Source organism: Homalodisca vitripennis, chromosome 6 (assembly GCF_021130785.1).
Source record: "Homalodisca vitripennis isolate AUS2020 chromosome 6, UT_GWSS_2.1, whole genome shotgun sequence".
Lineage (NCBI taxonomy): Eukaryota > Metazoa > Arthropoda > Insecta > Hemiptera > Cicadellidae > Homalodisca > Homalodisca vitripennis.
Window position 1 is genome coordinate 120,463,628 of NC_060212.1, and position 27,261 is coordinate 120,490,888.

Sequence of the window (27,261 nt, forward strand, 5' to 3'; positions counted from 1 at the left end):
ATTTGCTTAAATTCTTTTATACAGATATTGGCTTAAATTGGTTGTAAAAGTAATGTCACTCCCTCTCAAGACAATAAATTTTAGCTTTAGTTTCAAAATCATTATATTAAACACCTAATTATAGGTTATAACAGACAGAATTTTAATTCTTTTGATTAATATCGCATTTTGAGTGATTCAGAAACTAGTACTATAGGGAACCTATTTTCTAATCAAAGTAGTCCATCAATGTGTTTTTTAATTATCTATGAAGTTCTTAAAGTTCTAAATAAAGTCCTTTGTCCTGTAAGTGGTATCAGGATGCTCAAGAGGACTTAAGATAATTCCCTATACAAAGAACTCCAGGAACGAATTATTGGCTAAAGAGCATGCTATGTGTGTGACTTGGGAACAGTAAGGAGTTAGTTTTGGTCTGAATTTAACAAATAAATTTTCGTTGTATTTTTGAAGTGTTGCATTACTTTGATCATAAGGTTAAACTTAATATTCTTCATGAAGTGGAATAATTAAAGATCTAATGCCTTTCTTGCAGCTGGCGAGGAGGAGGAATGGGGCAGTGAGGGTGAGGTGGACCGTGCCAGCAGTGAAGGAGTGAAGCAGGCCAGCACTCCTAGTGAGCCAGACCCGCCCCCCGCCACGCCGCCTCAACCTCCAGCATCACCAGTCCCCAAGCTACGGCTCAACACCAGTCTAGCTACAGATCCTGCTCTCCGAGTTCCACCTCTCAAGCCTGAGCCTCCTGCCAGCCCTGCAGACTTGGAGTATCTGGCATCCTTGCCTTCTGCCCTCCAAACTGGTGAGTGAAGTGAAAAGTTGCAGCTCAATATCAGACTAGTCACAGATCTTGCTCTCAGAGTTCCTCCTCACAAGCCTAAGCATCCTGCCAGCCCTGCAGAATTGGAGTATCTGGCGTCCTTGCCTTCTGCCCTCAAACTGGTGAGTGAAATGAAAAGTTGCAGCTCAATATCAGACTAGTGACAGATCCTGCTCTCAGAGTTCCTCCTCACAAGCCTAAGCATCCTGCCAGCCCTGCAGAATTGGAGTATCTGGCGTCCTTGCCTTCTACCCTCCAAACTGGTGAGTGAAGTGAAAAGTTATAGCTCAATTTCAGTGTAGCCACAGATCCTGCTCTCAGAGTTCCTCCTCACAAGCCTAAGCCTCCTGCTAGCCCTGCAGAATTGGAGTATCAGGCGTCCTTGCCTTCTACCCTCCAAACTGGTGAGTGAAGTGAAAAGTTAGAGCTCAATATCAGTCTAGTCACAGATCCTGCTCTCCAAGTTCCTCCTCTCAAGCCTGAGCCTCCTACAAGCCCTGCAGACTGAGTGTCTGGTGTCCTTGCCTTCTGCTCTCTAATTTGATGAGTGAAGAGAAAAGTTACAGCTCAATATCAGTCTAGTCACAGATCCTGCTCTCAGAGTTCCACCTCTCAAACTAAGTACAATAGGTAAAACTCTATTGTGCAATAGGTAACTACGTTGACTGCGAGAGACACCTTATGATGCAGACAGATTAGCTGTTCTCACTCAGTATAGAGCAGAAGCGAAGTTGTTACTACATGTATTAGCTTGACACTTATTGTACAATAGTTAACTAAATTGACTGCGAGAGACACCTTATGATGCAGACTCGAGATTGAGAGTAGCTGTTTCTCACTCAGTATAGAGCAGAAGCGAAGTTGTTACTACACTACATGTATTAGCTTGACACTTATTGTACAATAGTTAACCACATTTGACTGCGAGAGACACCTTATGATGCAGACAGATTGAGAGTAGCTGTTCTCACTCAGTTAGAGCAGAGAGCAGAAGCGAAGTTGTTACTACATATATTACATGTATTAGCTTGACACTTATTGTACAATAGTTAACCACATTGAATGCGAGAGACACCTTATGATGCAGACAGATTGAGAGTAGCTGTTCTCACTCAGTATAGAGCAGAAGTGAAGTTGTTACTACATGTATTAGCTTGACACTTATTGTACAATAGTTAACCACATTGAATGCGAGAGACACCTTATGATGCAGACAGATTGAGAGTAGCTGTTCTCACTCAGTATAGAGCAGAAGCGAAGTTGTTACTACATGTATTAGCTTGACACTTATTGTACAATAGTTAACCACATTGAATGCGAGAGACACCTTATGATGCAGACAGATTGAGAGTAGCTGTTCTCACTCAGTATAGAGCAGAAGCGAAGTTGTTACTACATGTATTAGCTTGACACTTATTGTACAGTAGTTAACCACATTGAATGCGAGAGACACCTTATGATGCAGACAGATTGAGAGTAGCTGTTCTCACTCAGTATAGAGCAGAAGCGAAGTTGTTACTACATGTATTAGCTTGACACTTATTGTACAGTAGTTAACCACATTGACTGCGAGAGACACCTTATGATGCAGACAGATGACTCAGTATAGAGCGAAGTTGTTACTACATATATTAGCTTGACACTTATTGTACAATAGTTAACCACATTGACTGCGAGAGACACCTTATGATGCAGACTCAGATTGAGAGTAGCTGTTCTCACTCAGTATAGAGCAGAAGCGAAGTTGTTACTACATGTATTAGCTTGACACTTATTGTACAATAGTTAACCACATTGACTGCGAGAGACACCTTATGATGCAGACTCAGATTGAGAGTAGCTGTTCTCACTCAGTATAGAGCAGAAGTGAAGTTGTTACTACATGTATTAGCTTGACACTTATTGTACAATAGTTAACCACATTGAATGCGAGAGACACCTTATGATGCAGACAGATTGAGAGTAGCTGTTCTCACTCAGTATAGAGCAGAAGCGAAGTTGTTACTACATGTATTAGCTTGACACTTATTGTACAATAGTTAACCACATTGAATGCGAGAGACACCTTATGATGCAGACAGATTGAGAGTAGCTGTTCTCACTCAGTATAGAGCAGAAGCGAAGTTGTTACTACATGTATTAGCTTGACACTTATTGTACAATAGTTAACCACATTGAATGCGAGAGACACCTTATGATGCAGACAGATTGAGAGTAGCTGTTCTCACTCAGTATAGAGCAGAAGTGAAGTTGTTACTACATGTATTAGCTTGACACTTATTGTACAATAGTTAACCACATTGAATGCGAGAGACACCTTATGATGCAGACAGATTGAGAGTAGCTGTTCTCACTCAGTATAGAGCAGAAGCGAAGTTGTTACTACATGTATTAGCTTGACACTTATTGTACAATAGTTAACCACATTGACTGCGAGAGACACCTTATGATGCAGACAGATTGAGAGTAGCTGTTCTCACTCAGTATAGAGCAGAAGCGAAGTTGTTACTACATGTATTAGCTTGACACTTATTGTACAATAGTTAACCACATTGAATGCGAGAGACACCTTATGATGCAGACTCAGATTGAGAGTAGCTGTTCTCACTCAGTATAGAGCAGAAGCGAAGTTGTTACTACATGTATTAGCTTGACACTTATTGTACAATAGTTAACCACATTGAATGCGAGAGACACCTTATGATGCAGACAGATTGAGAGTAGCTGTTCTCACTCAGTATAGAGCAGAAGCGAAGTTGTTACTACATGTATTAGCTTGACACTTATTGTACAATAGTTAACCACATTGAATGCGAGAGACACCTTATGATGCAGACTCAGATTGAGAGTAGCTGTTCTCACTCAGTATAGAGCAGAAGCGAAGTTGTTACTACATGTATTAGCTTGACACTTATTGTACAGTAGTTAACCACATTGAATGCGAGAGACACCTTATGATGCAGACAGATTGAGAGTAGCTGTTCTCACTCAGTATAGAGCAGAAGCGAAGTTGTTACTACATGTATTAGCTTGACACTTATTGTACAGTAGTTAACCACATTGAATGCGAGAGACACCTTATGATGCAGACAGATTGAGAGTAGCTGTTCTCACTCAGTATAGAGCAGAAGCGAAGTTGTTACTACATGTATTAGCTTGACACTTATTGTACAATAGTTAGTAACGTTGACTGTCGCAGGCCATAGTTTCATAATGAATTAATTTTTTAATTTGGTTTATCATTTTTTTTAAATGTCACTGATAGATGCTGTAATTAAATTAATTGTTATTCTTACGATTATCTAGGTGGTAACTACTCATATTTCGCTCCAACAAATATGTTATTCAACTAATCTTATTTGCAGATGTTTGAACTGTAATCCGTTGTTTTCCAAACTCAGTTCTACCCTGGAACTGAAGTTTTCTTCTACCCTTAAGACCTCTTCTCCTTTTTTTCTTTATTGGACAGTAGCCCAGATTTGTTGCATCATGTCCTCTTGAGTCGTGGGCCACATAACCAAGTGTTTTAACCTTCGCCATAAGGACATTCGTGGAAAGAGCCAGAGTCTTTGCACATAGTCCTGGAAAGACTTTTCCGCCTTCCTTACTTAAGTTTCTGGCCCTCATAATCTGAGATTTTTACAGAAGCCTATAAGATTTGAGGGCTCCTGTTCTCTGATATCCTTTCGGTTGAGGAGATAAGCTCCTAGTATTGTTTTTGTTTTGAAAATGTCAGGACAGTGTAGCCATATGCGTCTTTTAATTCTTATGGCTCTCTGCAGAGTCTGCATTCATCTGTCTGGCTTAAATCAACCTAAGAGGACTATGTCTTGTACTGCATCCCTAGTACAAGATGTATATCCTCCATGTTTAGATCTGGGTAATAACCAGCTTTGTTTGTGACACAACTAGTGGAGAAGGCTCTACTACAACCCTTGCTCTGGAGATTCAGAAGGTGGTGTTATGTAATAACCAAAATATTGGATATTTGGAGAAGTAAAAGTATCATTATTTCTTACACCGTTTTTAGTGCACATTACAAAAACTTTTAACCTGTACGTCTTCGTTTATTTTAGTAAATTAAGTTACAATTTCATACTAACAATAGGCTTAGCTCTGACTTTATTTTGTTTCTACATACACAAACACACAGAGATATTAAGGAAATGTTGAAATATTCTACAGCCCTCGTAAATTGGTTGTATTTGAGTTGTTGTTATGCATACTAGCAAGTCTTCTGCGAATACATCTATGTTTTCAATATGAGTAGTACAGTAGTGTGTGATAACATGCAGCAACTGGTACCTTATCTTTGCAATACTTAGTGTAATAACCTGTTATCTTCACTTGTTCAGCTTAATGTTAACGTGACATTTGATAATACATCTGATAACGTTTATTATCTATAGTTTAATTATAAAGGCACTTCAAGTGCTGTGTCAATGGGTTGTTGTGAGCTGGTGGTTACTGATGTTTTAAATATATCTTTTTGCAAAGTTTTCGCTGTTTCGGTAGTGATAGTGTCTTTTCCTCCAGTAAATGATGATGATAAGAACATTATAGTGATGATATAGAGAAGAGTATCTAGAAATGTAAGTTGACTATGGAGCATTTATAAAACCATAACAGAACTGTAAAGCTTCAACATACATAAAATAAGTACATAACCTTTTGTGTCGATTTCATTGTTAGTGAAAGAGTTACACGATTTTTATATTATGTACAAACACATAATCATAACACTTTTGTTATCGTTTTAATACAAAATGTTGATACATTACATGCAACAGTTTATACGTCAAGGTTATGTAATTGCAAAAAATGAAGATTATTCTGATTTATTTAATAGTATATGAGATGACTGTATTGAGTGATTATTTTAGACCCAATTAAAATTGTTTTGATTTGACCTATTCTATATTGTTACTTATACTATTGGCTGTTATATTGACTAACCTGAAGCTGTTGGGTATTACTCTCTTGAAACTGCTCAAAAAAGGATTATCATCCCTCTTGTATAATTTTAAATACAGAAATCAACCATGTATAACTTGTTCAAAAAATTAGTTTGGCACCACACAAATGCACAACATTTTCAGGGCAAATGTTAGATGCTATAATACATTGTAGTGTTGATGAAAATTGATGTGTTAGCTTTTGAAAGGTACTGAAAAGATGTTGAATAAATTAAGAAATAATTTTCTATCAGTTTTATCAGACTAATTTGCCACAGGCAAAGTCAGTGTTATAATCAGATGCTCCTGCCATTACTCCATGATAGTAGTGGTGTAATTACATTAATCTCCCTATCACCTGTTATCACAGGTTCTGTTTATTTCCTTATCGCAATCACTCTGTATGCTGATAAGAACTATATCTGGTGTGGCACGACCACTACCAGTTCCTGCCAGCTAACAGCATTGTGGTGTTCTTGCAGCGATTGTAGCAGGTCGGCTGTTCTGCGTTCCACCTCCTGCCGAGTCCCCCGCCCCTGCTCCGCGCAAGCCCGACTCTGCAGAAAACAGGCAAGGTAGGCCAAATCACATTTTGAAAACCCCCCTTCTCCCCACAACACACAAGTAATACAATTTAAATTTGGTACAAAAAATCTTCACAAACTTCATAGGTTTGTCATCAAAATTATAAAATTCATGTGTTGGTATGTTACAGCTTTATCCTCGATTTAAAGTTCTATTATTTAATTTTTTATTTGGAATTTTTTAGTATCTATATTGTAAACATTATATTATAATTCCGGGACTTACTTTGTTTAAATTATTTTAACGCAGGAATATCCAAAATCCCTTGCCCTGACGGACATCTAAGTATTCTCCGGTATAAGCTTAGGCTGAGATCATCACTATTCTTCACTCTTCGTCTGTGATTACTACTTTTCCTAATTAGAGAATGGTTTTTAGATACTTCATCCTCTACAACTCTTTTCTCTCTAAATGGACACAGTATTCTGACTTGACCTTAAACAGGTCACCTTTGTGTCCTGAGCATGTGTTAAATAATGTGTAGCGAAGCACTGTTACTTGCACATAAGACTGCAGAGTTGGAAGTTTATAAACGTGTTGTGGCGTGTTTCAGGGAGCAGTGCCGTATTCATCTGTACTCCTTGTGGCATCAGGTTCAGTTCTCACAGCACCCTGGACGCCCACCAAACCTATTACTGCTCGCATCGTCATGTCCCCACACCTAAAGGTGAGTCTAAACTTCCCCTAAGTACATAAGGATACAAGGGTCACCCTTGAGATACATACATTTTGGAATTGTGCTTAAAACATTTTTATTAATTGACAAGTTACGTTTAGTAAATAAAATATGTATTTCAATGCATATTTCATGCTATATAGTATTGTAATTAGTGCTCAAAGACAGTATACTTAACCAGTAGAAAAAAAACCGATAACAAAAAACTGATTATGATCTAGTATAATTTGTAGCATCCCACAGCACATATACATTAACAAATCTGTAAATGTGGACTTGTTTGAAATCATGTATTATAAAAACGCACTATAGTGATAAAATTTCATATTTGTGATTTAAGGCTGTTTGGTCTAAATATAATTTTTTATGTTCAAGTGGTGAATAAATGTATGGTATGTCCTAGCTTCTTTGATCATTTGAATATTTATTGCTAATTTATGTATTTATTTTCATATTTAATTTATGGTTCTATTTATGTATTGTTATGTGGTTGTAATATGGCAATAAAAACTTATTATTGTATTGTGTATTGGGTGAGGAGTGCATTCCAGGCAAGGAATCAGTTCATATCCGAGTACAAAATATATGGGAATACAATTTTTAAAAATGTTACTTAAAACATCATCTTCATAGACATAGGTTGGATACATCTCTGTAGATTTGGCTTTTTTGGCCAGTCTGTTTGTTTTCATGTAGGGCAGTTGGCCATTGGGTAAGATTGGTTGTAGCACGTACCTGACTGTTAGGTAATTTTTAACTTGAATCAAACAAAAAACAAGTGTGGTCAATGTAATATATAAGTACACAAATCACATACCATTTTAGTTAAGAATTGTTTGACATGAACTGCTTGTGTTGATGCAGCCACGACCAGCAGTGGAGGGGGAGGTGGAGGTGAGAGTGAGCCAGAAGACTTGAAGCCAGTGGTGGAGGGGAGGGAGGATGCCAGTGGAGGGGAGAGCAGCACAGGAGAACCTGCACCTAAGAGTATGAGGTCTGGCAAGCAGTACCGTTGTCCTCACTGTTCTTATAGCGCAGACAAGAAGGTACCTAGATCAAATTATTACAAAGAAAAATTGATTATTGTCGTATTTTTAATTAATCTTTATATGGATTTAAAGCGGTAAACTAATGGAATTATTTTTATTTTGTAGGTTAGCTTGAATCGTCACATGCGCATGCATTCATCCTCGCCCGCTTCTCAGACAGGTTCAGTCGCGACTGAGGGCGAGACAAATCTTGTGGATAGATACTGTCAAGACTGTGATATTCGTTTCTCTTCCACCAAAACCTTCAAGGCACATAAGTTACACTACTGCAGCACTCGGCATGTGATGAAATCCAAACCGGTTTCAGCTCCCAGCTCACCCTCCGAGTCTCGAACTACTCCCACGTCTCCGGGAGCCTCAGATACCTCCAACCACCCCTCCCGAGAGCCTCCCACCCAACCTTTCCTCGCCTTGCCAACAAATCCCATCCTCATCGTTCCCTACTCTCTGTTTCAAGGAGCTTCCATACTGTCCGGACCTGCGGTGATGGGTCTCCCTGCTCAGGACACTGCTTGTCTACTGCTCCCTGACGGAACCCTTCAGCCACTGGCTCAGGGACTTCTATCACATTCCAGGCTCCCTCCACAAATCCCCAATGAAATAAGCAAGAGGCAGAGGGTTACATCAGAGACGATAGTGAGTACCTCCATCACTATGTATGTATAATAAGAGAAGATTCTAATTTTCAGCGATACCACAAATTGACATAAATATGTTTCCTAATTATTTTTAAATGTCATGTTAAATTTAATAACGAATTCAACGTGAGTTCTTGGTTGTCTTGAAATATATTTCCTTAGTCACTCTAGTGAACCAATCAGCAAATAAATTGGCTTATTGTACATTATAATATTGTTTTGAAAATCACCCTAATTTTTTGTAATTACCTTATTTTGTATGAACATTTCAATTTCTTTTTGCAGGTCAAACAACCTGAAGATAATCGGACTAAAAATGGCATGAGTGAAACACCTGGTGCTCCTTTAGATTTGAGTGTTCGAACACGAGAAGAAGAAGGTGATCTAGTGATCGATATGGAAGAGGAGGATGAGAAAGAAAACAGACAAAGTGTGGACAATCAGGCAAACATCTTCCCGTCACCGGATCCAGAGGACATTATCTGTGCTCCCTCTATACCTCTAATGCTGTCCACATCGTCCACATGTTCGTCGCCATCCCCAGCTCCCCCCTCACCCACGTTGTCTTCCTCTTCGTATTCTGCAAATACCAGAAAACCTCAAGAAATTAAACGACACCGGACAGATTCTCAGAGCAGCAGTCCTAGTCCAAAGTCTTCTCCCTCTGGAGCCAAATCACCACGTAGGACACCAAATGGTTTACCAAATATGAGTGAGAAAGTTCACAAACACGGTGATTCAAAAAGGAAATTATCAGCTGAGTCAGTATCCCCTCCAAAACTGGATAATGGTAACAACAACCTCACTCTGTCTAGTTTGCTTTTAGCTGCTGCTGCTCAGAGTCAAATGGAAAGTTACCCTGGAAAATCTGAAGCATCAGGTTTGCCTTTCCCTCCAGATCTCGTGTCACACCTCAGTGGATCAAGACTTCCAGGAGGAAAAGGTAAACCGATCCCGGCCATTCCAGGACTTATCCCTGCTGCTGGTAGAAATCTTCCTCTGTTACTTCCGAAACCACCACGAACACCGGCAGATCTCATTGCTCCTGCAACTATCCTACCGCTGCTGACTTCTGAAATGGCTCTCAGGATTGCAGTGGCCGCAGGAGGAGATTCTCCCGTCTCAGCTCCGCAAGTTCTCGTCAAGCAAGGTGTCTCCAAGTGTCAAGAGTGTAACATAGTCTTCTGTAAGCATGAAAATTACATCGCCCACAAAAAACATTATTGTTCAGCACGGCAGGTGAATGAACCCATGATAGTGCCAGATGACGACGTGAAGCCTGCAAGCCCGGCAATGTCTTCCTCTCCTCCCAACACTGCCTCATCTCCTACCAGCAAGGATCAGTCTCATAGTCCTGTAAACCCGATACCCAACTCTGGAGCTTCGGTCTCCAAACCTACTCTGTACCAGTTTATTTGTGCTGCTTGCGGCATCAAATTCACATCCTACGACAACTTGACAGCCCACCAAGCTTACTATTGTCCGAAGAGGACCAGCACTGACAGTGAGAAAGGAAGCAGAAGATGCCAGAAGTGCAAGGTGAGCTATGTAAATTTGTACTTGTTTGAAATAAATAAGAAAAGTTTCTGCACTTTTAAAATGATTTAACAGGTCATAATTCGTAAAAATATTTAATCTACAAAACTTTTGCCATTACATCTGATGAAAAACGGGAATATAGTGTTGGCTTCCCTTGAAGAAATGAATAGTGTTGGCTCTATCATGAACTCTTTTTCTGCTAACGTTTTTTGTACTGTACTTAAATATTCTAGAAGTAAAATGTTACATAACAACGTAATATGAATATTTTAATTGTTTAAGTTATGGATGCAAATGTTTTGTTATGTTATAATTTTCTGTCTATATTTTTAACTCAATTTAAACACCACTGCGATTCAGTATATTTTTTTATATCATTCACAAAATTTGAAGGTCCAACCATAAAAATTAGCTATTTATGAGTATTTTCTAAAATTAGAAAGATTATAAAATTTATCTCCTTCTGGACCCTGACCATTACAATATAATTACCATTAATGAATAATCTTTAATGATAAGTATAGTCCTCAATATAACCTGAAAATTCTTTCAAACTGGTACAAACCTCACTTGTGACATTTTCAAAATAAAACTAATTTAGGGTTGAAAATATAGTTCCAGGGAAGATAATTTCAGTAAAACAAATACAAAATTACTTTTATTTTCCCATAAAGGTGTGTTATATAACATAAATGTGTTTTATATTAATGTGATGAAAATAACTAAAACCCTTTAAATTAAAACTTTTTATTACATACACGTGTTTCGGTTTTTAACCATCTTCAGTGTACATTAACCTGAGAGGATAATGTACACTGAAGATGGTTAAAAACCGAAACACGTGTATGTAATAAAAAGTTTTAATTTAAAGGGTTTTAGTTATTTTCATTACATTAATATAAATAGATAACCCTATAAGTGGAGTTAATAACATAACATAAATGTGTTTGTTAAAATCATATTTAACAATAAAAGGTATATGTTTTTGCAACTGTATTACATCATGTAATGATTACATCTACTAAATCCACTCTAACTTTACATGCTTAAGGTTTATTAATACTCAACTTTGGCGGGACTTATGTTTGGCCATGTTTGTTAGTGTTCACTTGTATATGTTGATGAACGTTGAGGACACAGACGATTATAGTGCTGCTAGCACATAGTATTTGTCTAATTTACAGTTTTTCATAAAAATGATGCAAAAACAACACATTTGTGATTTGTAAGCATAATAACCAGGAAATGATTTAATTCTTGAATTTTCTTTCGCTTAAAATTTGTTGTGATACTTAACTTTCAAAATATTTCCAGGAGGGTATTGTTGAACTTTCCGTCTCTCCCTGGTAGTGGTTGTCAGCTAAAATTTCCTGTTTTTTCCCACTTTGCCATATGAGTGGTCCTACATTTAAGTACGATCCTCCTCTTCCCCTTTGTAAATCAACATTCAACCAAATTAGGTTGCCAGTATCTCATCAGAAACATCAGAAAAATGTGTTTGTATTGTTAGAGACTAGTAGACAGAATCTAAATCTCTTAACAGGATTGCGTGGAACAGCTTGTCTTGTTAAGCTTGTATCCGGCTTTAACGCCATGGTGCACACAGCATTACACCTTATCTTATGTGTACCTTAAATACTTGTATACTTTTTTCTTATGAATTAAACATTTATTTACATTACTAAGCAATGGATAACTAATACAGGGTGTATATTATGTCTGGAAACACCCAAATATATCCTTTAACAATTTAAATATAAATTTGAAACCTCTTACAATCGTGATAGAGATTGGGCATCTACTTTTTTGGAACATATGTTCCTGTTATGTCACACCAACGGGGGACGTCCTGCCGAGGGTATCGTGAATATTCTTAATGGAAGCCTATACCTTGTGATACATAATTTTAAAGGTAATAGCTTACTGAATTGAATGCCACAAACCGCATCTCAAGGGAATTATTCTATCAGAAAATAGAGCATTTTTAGTATTGAAAATTTACTGATGTTCAACAATGTAATTTTAACATGGTTCTTGCCACAAAATGTGTTACACTAATTTTTTAGCATTTTTTTTAAATGTTCAAATTAAATAAAACAAAAATTTCATTTTTAAGCTGGTTCTATTAGCACAAATTTGCCAGTTTTTATTACAGTACAATTATGGAAATACTTATGTTATTGATTTCTTATTACAAATTAAAAGTAATGTATGCTGTTAGAAAGTCTTACAACAAACGTTTTACCTGCATTTGGTGTCAAAGCAATTGTTCGAACTGTGTTCCTTCTACGGTTTGACAATGAGCCAATCTTGTGTAAAATGATTCGACAGAGTTGCCTAACATTTCTTCAGTTATCGCAAAGCAATCTCCTCTATAATCCTGTTTCTTAGGTCTTCCAAATTATGAGGCTTTCTTCTATAAACATTGGATTTTAAATGACCCCATAGGAAATAATCGATTGGTGACAAAATCCGGAGATCTTGGAGGCCATTCGATTTCTCCTCTTCGGCCAATCCATTTATGAGGAAACCTTAAATCCAAATACTCTCTTACCTGTCTCCCATAATGGGGTGGAGCACCATCCTGCTGAAACCATACATTATCAAAGTATTCTCCTGATGCAATTTGAATAGCTGGGATTATTTCATTTTGGAGCATATTGTAGTAAAGTTCGGGCATTTAAATTTCCATTGATGAAAAAGGGCCCCCAACAATTTTGTTACCTAAAAATTCCACACCATACGTTCAGTTTTTTGTGGTTGCTGTGAATGGGACTCAGTAATCCAATGTGGGTTTTCACTAGCCCAGTATAACAGGCAATTGTGCCTGTTAACATTTGCCATTTAGGAAAAAAGTTTGCCTCATCAGAAAATAGTATGTTGGTCAGAAAAAATCTCTATTGTCATCATCACATTTGCGCATCACAAGTTCACAAAACTCAACTCTTCTGTCGTAAATCATCCTCACTTAACTGTTGGACTAAATGTAACTTTAAATGGTTTGTATTTATTAATTTTCAAAATCTTACTCACAGACATAGGGGTGCATATCATGTTGCTGTGCAGCTTTTCTGAGCGATGTATGTGGGTCTTCAATAAATGTTTGCAAAACATCTAGTGCATGTTCTTCATCTGTTGCAGATTGTATCCTACCCGACTTTTGGCCGATTACGTACACTCCCTGTCATTTCAAAACGCTCAATAGTTTTTTGATATTGTTGAAACACTTATGGGATTCCTTTCTGGGAAAGTGTCATTAAAACAAATTACAAACTTCCCGATAAGATCTTTGGACGATCGCCATATCCTCGCATCATCAACAGAGTAATTCGTTCTCTTTCAGACAATTCCATTAAAATGCCAAATAAAACTGAACTACTGTAATTAGATAACTTGTTGACAGGGCAATGCTTCAGAGACACTGATTAACTCGACAGTAATGATATGACCTTTGTCCATTTGTAATTTCCCAAGCTTAGACCTGACCTGTCTAGTGAAAGCTCCATGCTCAACAAACTGAAACCTGTAGACCAGATGATTAATAACACAATAATGTTTCTCATAGGCTAGTGACCTTTGTCTCTTTAAACCTTCCTGCTGACTGGAAAACACCAAGTACAGATTCATAAGTAATCAGAGAAAGTGACTCATAAGTTTTATTCATTGTAATAAAAACTGGTAAATTTGTACTAATGAAACCAGCTTAAAAATAAATTGTTTATTTTATTTTAATTGAACATTTAAAAAATGCTAAAAAATTAGTGTAACACATTTTGTGGCAAGAACCATGTTAAAATTACATTGTTGAACATCAGTAAATTTTCAATACTAAAAATGCTCTATTTTCTGATAGAATAAATTTCTTTTGAGATGCGGTTTGTGGCATTCAATTCAGTAAGCTATTACCTTTAAAATTATGTATTCACAAGGTATAGGCTTCCATTAAGAATATTCACGATACCCTCGGCAGGACGACGTCCCCCGTTGGTGTGACATATACAAAACATTGTTCCAAAAAGTAGATGCCCCAATCTCTATCACAATTGTAAGAGGTTTCAAATTTATATTTAAATTATTAAAGGATATATTTGGGTGTTTCCAGACATAATATACACCCTGTATATATCTATCTTAAGTGTATTCTTAACTAAAGCTTTGCCAACTTAAGTCCTGGTAAAACCCAACTCTGCTCTTTACATAAATATTATGCCAATTACATAAAAATGTATCGTAATTGGTGTCAATTCTGAGAGCAGGCTATGCAGAGTCAATACACAAACCCATTATACTGTAGATTCATCAAGCATAACAAGATAACCTCCATTTCATTCAGACAAAAAAATCTGTATTAACCTGAAGCAGCTTCCCCACGATGTGCAGAATTACTGCTGCATTTGAAATGAAAAGAAAATATCTTTATTCCTTCTGCAATATTACACTTCATGCATCTTATAATGGTAGGAATATACTCGACCATCCTACACAGTTTTGATGGCCGGCAATCAAACAATATACACTATTATCAGTCACTACTTTTATGACACTGAGAATTGGCATTCGGCCTCTGTAGTGTTATCACTTTATTTGTTTACAAACTAATGTGGACAATCTTAAACCTTACCTATAATATAAAATTAAGCAACCAAAACATAATTACTGGAACAATTATACACACTTATCAAATTACTGCTACTTTCGTAGTTTATTTATTTTATTTTAACCCATGAAATCTAAATTTTCCCTATACTCCATATACAACCTTTTCAGCACTCACATATACATTCAGAAATGTTTTATTCAATTATATCTGGTTTTTTTTTTTTTTTTTTTTTTTTTTTTTTTTTTTTTTTTTTTTGTCTTACTGCTTAGAGACATATTTATTCTGTCTTTAAATAAGAGTAGTTTTTTATATTATCTGGTGAAGCCCTTAGTTTGGGCATTAACTGATAATTACTAAACTGTCTTGAAATCTAACCATCCCTGTGTGTCAGATGACAGTGCCGATGGACCATGTGTGCGGTGGAAGTGCGGCATGGAAGTGCCCATGCTGTCACGTTGTCAGTCCCACGGCCAGTGCCGCGCAGAAGCACATGGACACTCATACTGGGGTCAAGGCATTCCTTTGCACCATATGCCGCTACAAAGGGAACACCTTGCGAGGAATGCGCACCCATATACGCATGCACTTCGAGAAGAGATCTACTGAAATTATGGTACATAACATTATTTGGTATCTTTACAGATGATTCTGGTCATGGTACATACAAATGTGTTGTAAGATGACACATTTTGATGTTAGACTCAATACCTACATATCTATATGAAGATTTCAGTAGTATTGATTATAGGTTACGACATAGCTATCCTTCCTTTTTTGAAGGTGACATGGAAATCTTACCCAACCTGAAAGTACTGCCATGTCCGAAGCAGCACCAAAAGTCATTTTATGGTTAAGTGCGTCAAGAGGCCCAATCAGAATGTTCGATTAGGGACTTGGTTATGGATATCTCGTGACCCCTTTTGCTGTTTTGGGAAGGCTCTAGGAGTTGCAGTCTCCGTAGATGAGGTGCAGTATCTCTAATCTCGGTGTGCCCTTTAAACTGGTGAACGTCCTCATTGACTGCCCTACTTTGCTGTACAGTATTGACGTTGTGGTCCTTAGTGTTACGAGATCCAAATCCATCCTTCAGCGGAGATGCCTCCCTACAAGCTACAGCTCTAATAGTGGTCTGTCATGGTTGGTGAGAGAAGGAAGCTTTGTGTTTTCTGAGATTGATTTCTTCACTGTTCTCTAGCATCATTCAAGAAACTAGTTCGTGGAGTGTTATTGAAGTGAGATTCAACCCATATGGCCTAGAGCTCTAATAGTGGTCTGTCATGGTTGGTGAGAGAAGGAAGCTTTGTGTTTTCTGAGATTGATTTCTTCACTGTTCTCTAGCATCATTCAAGAAACTAGTTCGTGGAGTGTTATTGAAGTGAGATTCAACCCATATGGCCTAGAGCTCTAATAGTGGTCTGTCATGGTTGGTGAGAGAAGGAAGCTTTGTGTTTTCTGAGATTGATTTCTTCACTGTTCTCTAGCATCATTCAAGAAACTAGTTCGTGGAGTGTTATTGAAGTGAGATTCAACTCATATGGCCTATGTTTTCTAGCGTAGATTTAGTGCCTGTATTATATTTTCAATACATCAATATTGATTTCTGCCATCATCGAACTAATTTCCAATTTATTTTGTTTTTTGAATAAATCAATTAACTTTTGATGGGAATTTATTTGTTACCCATCATTCTGCTATTTATATTTTATATTGTTCTAAATTTATCTTGCTGCAGGTATCTTCTATCAGGTTGCAAGGTAATACCTACCTTGTTATCAGACTATAATTTATCTTCTTATTATATTATAATTAGTGGTGTTGCTATTGAAAAGAAATAAATAAATGAAGGGGTTTCAGCTTCTTGTTTTAAGTGAAGAGAACAGAATTTTGAGTTGGATGTCAAGTACATATTTATCATCTTGACATATACATTTCTTGTAAAATTTTCTTTCTCTTTATTGTAATACATTTGAATTGTTAACTTTCCTGCATGCTTAACGTTATTTTTTAGAATTTGTTACTTGAAGTTTTCAAAATGTTGTGTAACCCTGTCATCATTTAAAGCCATATTCATATTCAATAATAAATTTCAAACAAAGTCTTATCATAATCATGTTTGATCAGTGATTCAGGTACTAGAGATATGAAATTAATACTTGAAAACGATGGCAACATGGTGAAAATTATATAAAAAAGTTGATGCTATCTGTTGTAAAGTTTATTCTCGTGGTATTTTTTTATGAGGGAAAGAGCCTTAGACTCTGCACTTATTTCTGAAAGAACCTTTCCACCGACCGTAGTTATTTCTAATCCTCAAAATTCTAAGGCTTCTGCAAAAACACAAGATTTGAGGGCTCCTGTTCTTTGATGTCCTTTGAGCTCAAGAGATAAACTCCTAGGAATGTTTTTCTGGTTTTTCAAAAAGCAGGACAGTTTAGCCCCTTGTGCTCTACTGTTTCTTCTGCCTCACCACAGAGTCTGCATTTATCAGTCTGGCTTAGACCCACTTTCATCAAATGTCTTCGAAGAGGGTCATGTCCTTTTTTTAGCTTTACAATTTTATATCTTTCTTGCTTAGATATAGGAGTTTTGACCATCCTTTTGCATATGGGGAGATAAACATTTTTTATTGCCTGAATCCTGAGGGCTTTCTCTAAGTCTCGGATCTAATCCTCTTTCTCAAACATTTACTAGAGTTTTATTGTTGAAGAAGGCTACTCCACAGCCCAGCTCTGGTCCTACCAGTCTTTCAGAAATGCCTTTTGTCTTGGCACCATGCCAAGAAGAACCTGTTCCTTTTTGCCTGTTCTATTAGTGTATTCTTGCATTATATACCGCCTTTGATTCGAAGGAGCAGATGTCAAGCTCTTTTAAAGCGACTCATCTTTGTGCAAGCCTCCTGGTGCATTTTTCAGTTGCCATGACTTCAGCTTGGAAAACCGTAACATATTTCCTGAAGGGCATTGCCATTTTTTGCTCTTAACCCATAAACACCAAACCCTGCCCTGGTGTCAAAGTTTAAGTCATCAGTGTAAAACTTCAAAACACCTTTAGTAAGGTAGGCTTCCTTTGTATTCCATTTATCTCTACTTTCTATGGAGACGAAATATGGTTTATCAAAGGAGTATTTCTTTACTATGCACTCCTCCGACATGTAAGCTATCATTTCAGCATCAGGTCATGTATTGTTGACACGTGTCCTTCTGAGGAGGTAGGTTTTATCACTTTTCTATTCAAAATCTTTTATAGCACTTGATGTACCTCAGTATCCCAGTAATGTATGAGGAGTGTACCCCAGTACTGCTCCAATGCAAGAGTTGGACAGTAGCTTATTCCCCCGATAATGCTTACGCATGCTAACCTCTTGGTTGCTGTATTTTGTTCTTCTTTAGCCTCCACACAAGAGCTGCGTAAGTGATCATTGGTTTTATAATGGCTCTATAGGTCATCTTGATTTTTAGTCCCTGTTTATATTCAAAGAGTCTTACAAGGACCAAAACCTTTTTTCGCTTTGGATAAAATGTTTTCAATGTAAGGATTTCATGAGAGTCTTTTCTTTAGAACTACTCCTAGATAGTTGACTACATAGCTGTACATTATTTTTGTACCTTCCGAGACAGGTTAAGCTTGTTTAATGTTAATTTTTTGGTAAAGGTACATGTTTACATGTTTTTGATAAGTTCATCCTTCCTCATGACATCAGATCTTTGTAAAGTAAGGGCTTCTTGAGTGATTCGTTAATACCTCCCCTAATCTAAATCATCAGCATAACATTGTAGTTTTATACCACTTTCTTCTGCTTCAGCCAAGAGATCATTCACCAGCAATGCTCATGACAAGTGAAACAGTATCCCTCCCCAGGGACGCCCATTTCAGACCATACATGTGGCAGATTCCTCTCAGAGCTTTGTTCTTACATGACAGTTTTTTAAGAGAACTACAATCCATTTGACAGCACTTTAGGAAACTCAATCCAAATAATAAGATTTCATCCCTTATCTGTCTATTTATCGTTTTTTCCATGGTTTTCACCATAAAAGTCATCATTCTGTATGACTTAAGCTGAGATGAGTGTCTCATATTTTTCTTTCTCTATCTTTTGACAATCGTTTACGAAGCACAAAACTATTTTTCATCAAATTTAATTTAGTAATCTATAAGGCAGTAATGTTATGTTATTACAGTTTGAATATTGGGCAATCTCTTGGTTTGATAAAAGGAGTGCTGAAGGAATCGGATGATATCAGGAAAGAAATTATATGATGAGATCTTGAGGGAACAAGGATGAAGAGGAGAGCCACATTAGGGAGTCTCGAACACTTTGTTGTTAGGGTTTCTGTCATGATGAAGAAATGCTAAAGATATATCATAATGTTTCAGGAAGAGAACTACATAACATGTATCCTTGAGGATGGAAGTGGGGGAAGCATCGAACTGCCAGCAGTTGATAGTGAGGAAAGCCACATCAGGAAGACTCCTGACACTAACAGCTCCCGAAATGTCAACGGGGACTCTGTCAAAGTGAAAGAGGAGATGGAGAGGAGGCCAGAAGATGAGGATGACGAGGAGTACATTGAAGTTGACGAGGTCAAGACTGAATCACAACACAACTCCCAAGACTGTTCCGACTCGAAAAGTGGTAATGTTTTTTTTCAACTTTTGATACCTTTAGTTGATTTAGGAATTTTCAATAACAATACTTGTGCAATCAAAGGTTTACCAAATAAGAGATTGCTTTTTGTATTTGGAGATATAAACTATAATAACTCCATATTATTAAAATCATTCTGTCATTTTTTTCATTATTTTCACATTTTATATTGTAAAATTATTTTTATAACCTCAGTAGAAGATATTTTATTGTTGGAACTTGTAAGTTGATTAGTACTTAAAATTTAGCATATAAAAAGTCAAAAGACATTCTAGTAATTTTTTCCTATTGATCATTAAATAAAACCATTCATTTAGAAGATTATATTTTTTCATGCAAGAAAGCGGTACTTGGTATGCAACTAACCTCACTTTGTGTGTTCAGTGATGATGAGGAGAGGAGAAGGTGTGGTGACGAACTTGGCTCGCAGTGTCCATGTCCATAGATGATTACACAGCGGACGACAGTAACCACACAACTGACTCAACACTTAATATCGATTAGTTATCGCCCACTTTTGCACCAGTACGTAAGATGAACGTAAACACATGTCCCCAATGGAATTGATGAACATGCAATCACAAATTTTATATAAAAATATGAAGATTTGTTAGTTGATTACTTTGGTGTCAGTCAGTCTAGTTTTTTTCATTATCAGGATCTCAGATATTAATTTTTATGATCCATTATTATTATTGTATGAATAAGCATTTACAAACCGTTATCATCTATATTATAAAATCGATATGTTAGAAATCACAATGATTTGCAGTACTTCCAAGTAACATGGTAAAATTTTAAAAAAATGTTTACAGCAAATTCAAGATCACTTGAAACAATATTTAGAAATATACCGGTATTTGTAACAAAATATTTCAATTTTAAATTACTGTATTGTTTAGTATTTAGTAATATGTTTTTTATATTTTTTACAAGTTTTAAATGTTTATTGCAAAATTACATTTGAACTCCCTGACAATGAGGCAGTTCAGTATATGCATTGTGAAAAATATTGTTCAAATCAATGATAGTGGAATCAAGATGGTCGCCAATGTTGCCATAGCTCTTAAAAAGTTGTACACCCATCGACAGACATAATAACCACCATTATGTTTCCTTGAGCTGGCCTGATAGGGGGTGTATCCAGACTTGTGCCTCATCCTATATATTACAGAATCATTTTCATCTAGACAAATATTAATTGTACTGATGGTGGAGAAGGAATGTTGGTATTTGTACGTCACAATAACTTTTCTACATTATTACAGATTATTATAGAGAATAACATATAGGCTATACCCCCTCAGTGTTTTACGACTTGAGGTGGCAACAATTTAATTTTTTTTTTTTTTGGACTACAAACGGTTTGATAAACCTTGAGCCAGTCCCATTAGTAACAAGGTAAATTAGTTTCTATCTTGAGGTATAATTATCTGTAGTGTATTTATTAAATCTGAAAATTACAATTGGTTTTCTTGACACATGTTTATAACACATTGGGGACAGTGTTATGTACTGAGATTATATATTTTATGGAAGTTTGGTATAAAAGTTAATAATGAATATTAACTTCTGTACTATAGCAACTTCCTAATAAATAAAGATTAACTCTTAAAGCGCGGCTGTATCATGACAATTATGCTAAACATAACATACAGATATATCCGTTTTGTCTTACTTGTGTACATCATAATTCATGAAAGTGTCTGAATGTATAAGAATGCATAAATGTATTGATTTATTACCTTTGGAATGCTAATTGGATTATGTGTTGCATGTAATTAAACAATTAACTGTGCCTATTCTGTTGTCGTTTTGTCTGACATGCAAATATATTTGTACAGCATACAAATATACAGTGCGTCTACATGTACAACGTGGCCATCAGTATCGGAGTTAAAAAAATTCTTTCTTTCAAGAAACAGAAAATAAATTTAACTTTGACAAAAACTGAATTCTTTTTAAAACTTCTAAATGTACACTAATTGATCACAGCGCTTTAAGGGTTAAATGTTGAAACTAATTAACTAGTGATGAAACTTAGGGATTTTATATTTAAGATTCTTGAAATTCTTAACCCCTTTTAATGGTTTTGACGCAAATTTGATTGATAAAAAGTGTGCTACTGATATAATATTATGCATTGTTATATTGTTCCTGTTTTATTCTGTCTGTCATAATATTACGCAAGAAGCATTTCTGTGACAACTGTGCATTGTGCAAGTAGTTCTGGTGATTTTTACTAGATGTCAGCACTTCCTTGGTACTCTGATAAATTTGCCATAGTCGCACAGTACAGACAGCTTCTGCGTGTCTTGAAAAAGTATATATCTAAACTCTACAAACCTGTTTCTGTAAAAACAACATAATTTAAAGGTTCAAAAAGACAACACTGTTAGGGGGTTAAGTAAATTCTTATAATAACATAATGTAAAAGTCGGCGATTGAGCCCAACAGGCGAATACATATAATTTATTGTAAATACAGAATACTGTACCAAGATTGGTATGTATATACTGCTGTTCATATGTTTAGTTATGGTATCTAATATTTTGTGAATGCTTACAAAGCATAATGAGGAATGTAATTCTCAATATTTTGTTTCTGTGATCATTTCATGAAAAATGTGCAATTCTCATTGTTTACTGTTTAATATTTAAGTTTTTAATATTGTCTCATGTGTTCTATAAAAAGCACAGATTTTATCGGTTATAATGTTTTATTCCTATAAATATTTATTTATACTGATTAATAAATAATGAATCCAACATTTATTTTAAATAATTAGTTTTACTTATTTTATGTCAGTAAAGTAAAGAAAAGTAAGTACAAGTGTGAAATCAGTAATTGTTTGTAAATTTACAAAATCCAAGATTATTTTATTGTATTAGTAATGTAATAGAATTACTAACCTGTACCAGTTAATAAGGGCATTAGATAAGTGGCTTGCAATGCCATTTGCTGTTTTTTATTGTATGTAAATTTAACTAAAATGAACTGTATGTCATTATTAAATAATGAAATTGAATTTCACTGGACATTTTTTGTCCCTGAATCGTGTATATATTTTGTTTTACCAAACTAGTACATAGGGTATGTATTATATATGTGAATAATATGTTATTGTTGATGTATAGATTATTATAAGCATAATTGAATATGTTGTATACGCTAGTTAGAATTTTGTAATACATTTACCTATCTTGATTTTATTGTTCACGTTATTGTTTTGACAGGGGTTTTAAGGGATAATGTAAAACGAGAATTTATTTTTTTTAATAATTATTTATACATTCCAATGAAATAACAATCAGTTTATTATTCAATAATATTCATTTTATTGTTATAAATCTTTTATAGAACAATTGTAAAAATTATTTATGGAAGAGCTAAAAGTATAAGTTAATAATTTTTGTATATTTATTATATTATTCATCAGGATTGTTTTGAGTATAATTTATAACATTTGAAATTACTCAATAGAATTACTGTCTAAATATTATACTGAAATGTGACAATTTCCACATCCCCACTTAGGTCAGTAGCCATGCATTGACGTAAATTATAGTGTAAATTGTGTTGATGTACGGTGTTGCTCATGTTCCCATTCCCTGTAATAGTTTAGGCCAATACATGTACAGTCGGTTACTTATCTCGTTATATTCATGTATTTGTGAATATTTCCAACCATTTAACGTATAAATATTGGGATCCTCAAGACAATAAAATATTTATTTGTAAAAGTGTTGTGATTTTTTCACTTCCTACAAATTAGATCATACATACTTTAACACATAAGTGAGTATCACATTATGACCAACAAGATCAAATCTCTATGAACTATTTTCCATGAATATGATCAAGCTTAATTTCATGGTATCATTTAAAATGATCAATCCTCTTCCAGTCGAATCACCATGGCATGTTTCTGGCGCTACCGGACTGAATTGATTGGGCTGCTCCATCAGGGGAGAATACTCTCACGATTTTATTATTTTAACACCTCTATTGAAACAAAACTATTACACACTATACATTGAAGTAAATACTATTAAATTATCTATAATATGGTGGTATTTGAAAATTTATTAAGTTTATAACGTAAACTAAATCCAAATGATACTCATTTGTACAAGAAACGTTTACTTTGTTATTTTAAAAAAAGAGTACATGTCCTATACATAGAACTAAAAAACAACATAATACATCAGTAAAACATTTCAAGAAGTCACAAATAGGTCTAATAATTATAATTAGATAGCAAAAGAAATTGGAAGGGACTGTAATGAAAAACAGTTAAATCACTGTCAATGAAGAGATTGAAAATGATTAAACATTTCATATATTACTCTTAGATACCCTCACTAAACATAAAAACATGTATGAACAAGGACAATAGTACTATCAATAGATATTTTCATTAGCAGTTCTAAAAGCAGCTGTACGATGGCAGCACAAAGCAGAGAGCAATGATAAAGCAGTTGGTGGTGATCAGAGGTGCTCAAACTTTAGTGCTTTGATTCCGTTGAGGTGATTGTAGGTGAATGCCTGTGACAGGGTTAAAATTGAGAATGTATTCATGGACAATATTCTCTGAGCTGCAAAAGAGGCTTGCTTTCAACATCATCTTAGGGATAGTTAAAAAATGTGAATAGTGTACAGTGTAGTTGTTTTAAATGTGTATTTATCAATTTTAGGGCCATTGTACAGTACATGGATGAAAAATCTAGGAAGCCTTAAAAAACTTGGTTATATTTGTGTTTCTTTTTTGTTCAAACTCTTGTGGGCTTCTTCATATGGGAGCACCAGATCCTGCAGTCCTCTTTTGAACTGAAGGGCCCTTTTCATGAGGGGATCCTCTTCAACATGTGATCTGCAGAAGATCTCGTCAATGTTTTTTGAGGAAAATCTTGACTTTGTTTCAGGATTATCGGGATTTTAGTTTTCATCTTCAGGCTGTTCGGATACCTTGTTTTGAGATGTATCAGTCCGTCATTTCTTGGATAATTTCTTTGAAATCTTGATGGCCTATTTTAGGAAAACCCTTACCGCTGATGTAGTGAGTGATTTCTAAAATGTTATCCACCACTGATGTTCCTATTCCACTCAAATTAATTTTGGAATCAATCACCCTTACAGCTTCAGGTCATAACTTTGGTTAGCATGCAGTTATGATCGAAGGCTTCACTTCATTGATGTTAATAAGACAGTTTGAGATGTTGTAGGTTTCCCACATTGATGGAACTGTGAGTTCAGGGGCGTCATCCATAGATTTTAGGAGAAGTTAAAATGTTCTACACAAATAGTAAGCTTTGAAAGCAGCAATCTTACCTTGATCTAATGGGTTTATTGTTTATTTGTTTATTGTTTATTGACATTCTTTTGTACATTATCATAGAGATAAGAACAAGGGTCATTGAAAATTCAGTGGTTAGGCATTGTCAGTCCTTTGATAAAATTCATCAAGTTGGTAGAAAGGATGTTCTTGTAGCCAGCACTTCAGGAGTTGTCCAAACTGCAGCCTGCTGGTCTTCTTCAGGTCCTCTGGAAGGGCATTCCATAACTTGGCTCCAGCGTAGGTCGGTTTCCTTTCTGTGGCTGTCAGTCTGTGTACAGGGAGTTGGTAGCTAGAGGCATGTCTGGTGTTGTAGCTGTGAATTTGGGAATTTATGGGATTGATGTGGTATTGGTGGGCAGGAATATGACTTAGATGTTCAATCGGTGGCATACAGATTTGTACTCAGACCAGTTTTTTTTAGAAAATTATAACAGGGCAACATGGCATACTTGACCATACACTTGTAACGGGGCGGGAGGCAAAACATGATGGGCCAGGCCAAATATCCTTTCCCGGGCCTGCCAAAGCTGAGTACGGCCCTGATGGTATATCCAAGTGGAGTGAACCAACCATCTCACATTTCGTAGAAGGCAGATTAATTTCTTATAATATTATGTACCGGTTAGGTACAGTGTTTGGAAAATAGTAACATAAGGTTAGAGAAATGCTTAAAAATGGGTTCAACATTAATGTGCACTGTATTTCAGTATACAAGTTTATAGTGAGTTAACTAGTATACCCTAAACTTATACTAAAGGTCTAGGAGGTGTGGAATCTAAAAATGAAAGTGAAAGAACAAATTTTAAAATCCAGTACACTTTAGGTAGATTACTGCGGAAAACTCACTATCCTTATCTAAGAATAATATTAATTTAAAAGCCGGCTGTACTGGTGACCATCTTGATAGTAGCTCCATAAAATCTAAGTTAAACCTCATGTAGCTGTATGACCGTATTTTTAGTTGTAAAACAATAGTATATGTGTCAGTTTATAATATAAAAATATAATATGCATTGTAGTGCTTTAAAAAAATATTTTTATAGGGTATTCATAAGAAAATTTTTAACTTTGTTGTACTTCATAGCTTAACCCTCCATCAGGCGCTTAAAATTAGAAACACCATCAGGCGCTCACGGAGGTTTCCTCCAGGTTATGAGGAATAATGAATATCATAGTCGTTTAAACTGTTTTTATTTGTTTAAATATTCATACTGATTTAATTACAATATAATATATTCATTTTTAGAAATTAAATAAAAATTACTCTCTTATGTAATGAATTTTCCTAATAAGAAATTCAAAATCTTAAAAAAATGTTACTGTGTAATAACAACATGATTTATTTTAAGGAATAATGCAATTAATTGTAAAAATGTTTAACCTACTGTATTAATATACGGAAATTAATTTAGTTTTTAACTTCTTACAAAAACAACTTACTTCAATTCTTGACATATTATACAATTGTAATGTCAATTATTATTCTAAAATCAAAATTTATTCTTTACTAAAATTTTTTTTAAACACTACACAAAGTTTCAAAAAAATTTTCCTTCTGGTTCTTATAACGACAATGTTCACTCCATAAACAGTACTGAAATGTTCCCTAGCACACGGGTACTGACAAGTCTCTCGTCTTCATTCTCCATTTCACAAAATTCAAATAAAATATATTGTAAAACTTAAAAAGAAACCATCACAGGTCACACATTTAGGCGCACACGGATTATTACTCCATAAAAACTAAAACACTATAAGGCGCTCACGGAGATTTCGACCAAGCACTACAAACACAACATCGGGCGCTCACGGAGGAATCGTCCAGTCTCGCACGGAAGTAGACCTCATACTGACAGATTTTGACAAAGATAAGCGGGAGGCTATTGTTTCGCTTCCCCGAAAGATGCTCGTGAAGTACACTGCGGGAAACAACTGCCAACATCAGAAAAGTAGTACTATTTTTAATAATAAAAAATACACGGAGGAAAACTCCGTTTAGCGCCCGATGTAGGGTTAAATATACAAAAAGCCTTGCACTCTACTAATAAAAGCATTTTGATGCATAATAATTACATCTTCAAAATGAGATATTTCGCTTGATTTTATGACAAAATAAGAGCGCTTATACTACATTACGATTAACGTTCTTATGGAAAAAAATCAAGGTCATTTTACTACAGCCAGCTTTTTTTTAATGTTTCAATATACAAATTATAAATACTTCAGAATAAATACCTTTATTAATTCATTGTAATAGGCATAATAATAACTATTATAGGCCAGCCACAAACAACATAGTTTCATGTCGATCTCCCAACGTTGTCTGTGTAAAAAATCAAAATTTTACTGTAGTTTATAGTGGTCTGAAGAAACATATGTCCGACAAGGTAAGAGACAGCATTAGTAGTTCAGGTGGACT

General features: G+C 35.5%; 1 protein-coding gene across 2 annotated transcripts in view; it reads left to right on the top strand.

Moving 5' to 3' along the window:
- Window positions 1-23,247, top strand: part of LOC124364840 (zinc finger protein ush) — a 394,052-nt gene extending 370,805 nt beyond the window's left edge. The window contains exons 2-10 of one of the 2 annotated variants that reach the window (XM_046820618.1): window positions 533-796; window positions 6,252-6,344; window positions 6,908-7,021; window positions 7,895-8,076; window positions 8,185-8,715; window positions 9,003-10,256; window positions 15,248-15,469; window positions 19,234-19,492; window positions 19,889-23,247. In XM_046820618.1, coding sequence (XP_046676574.1) covers window positions 533-796; window positions 6,252-6,344; window positions 6,908-7,021; window positions 7,895-8,076; window positions 8,185-8,715; window positions 9,003-10,256; window positions 15,248-15,469; window positions 19,234-19,492; window positions 19,889-19,953 — 2,984 coding nt within the window. In that variant the 3' untranslated portion in view covers window positions 19,954-23,247. The remainder of the gene's footprint in view (window positions 1-532; window positions 797-6,251; window positions 6,345-6,907; window positions 7,022-7,894; window positions 8,077-8,184; window positions 8,716-9,002; window positions 10,257-15,247; window positions 15,470-19,233; window positions 19,493-19,888) is intronic. The other variant, XM_046820619.1, reaches the window with a different exon arrangement.
- The last annotated feature ends 4,014 nt before the right edge of the window (window positions 23,248-27,261 follow it).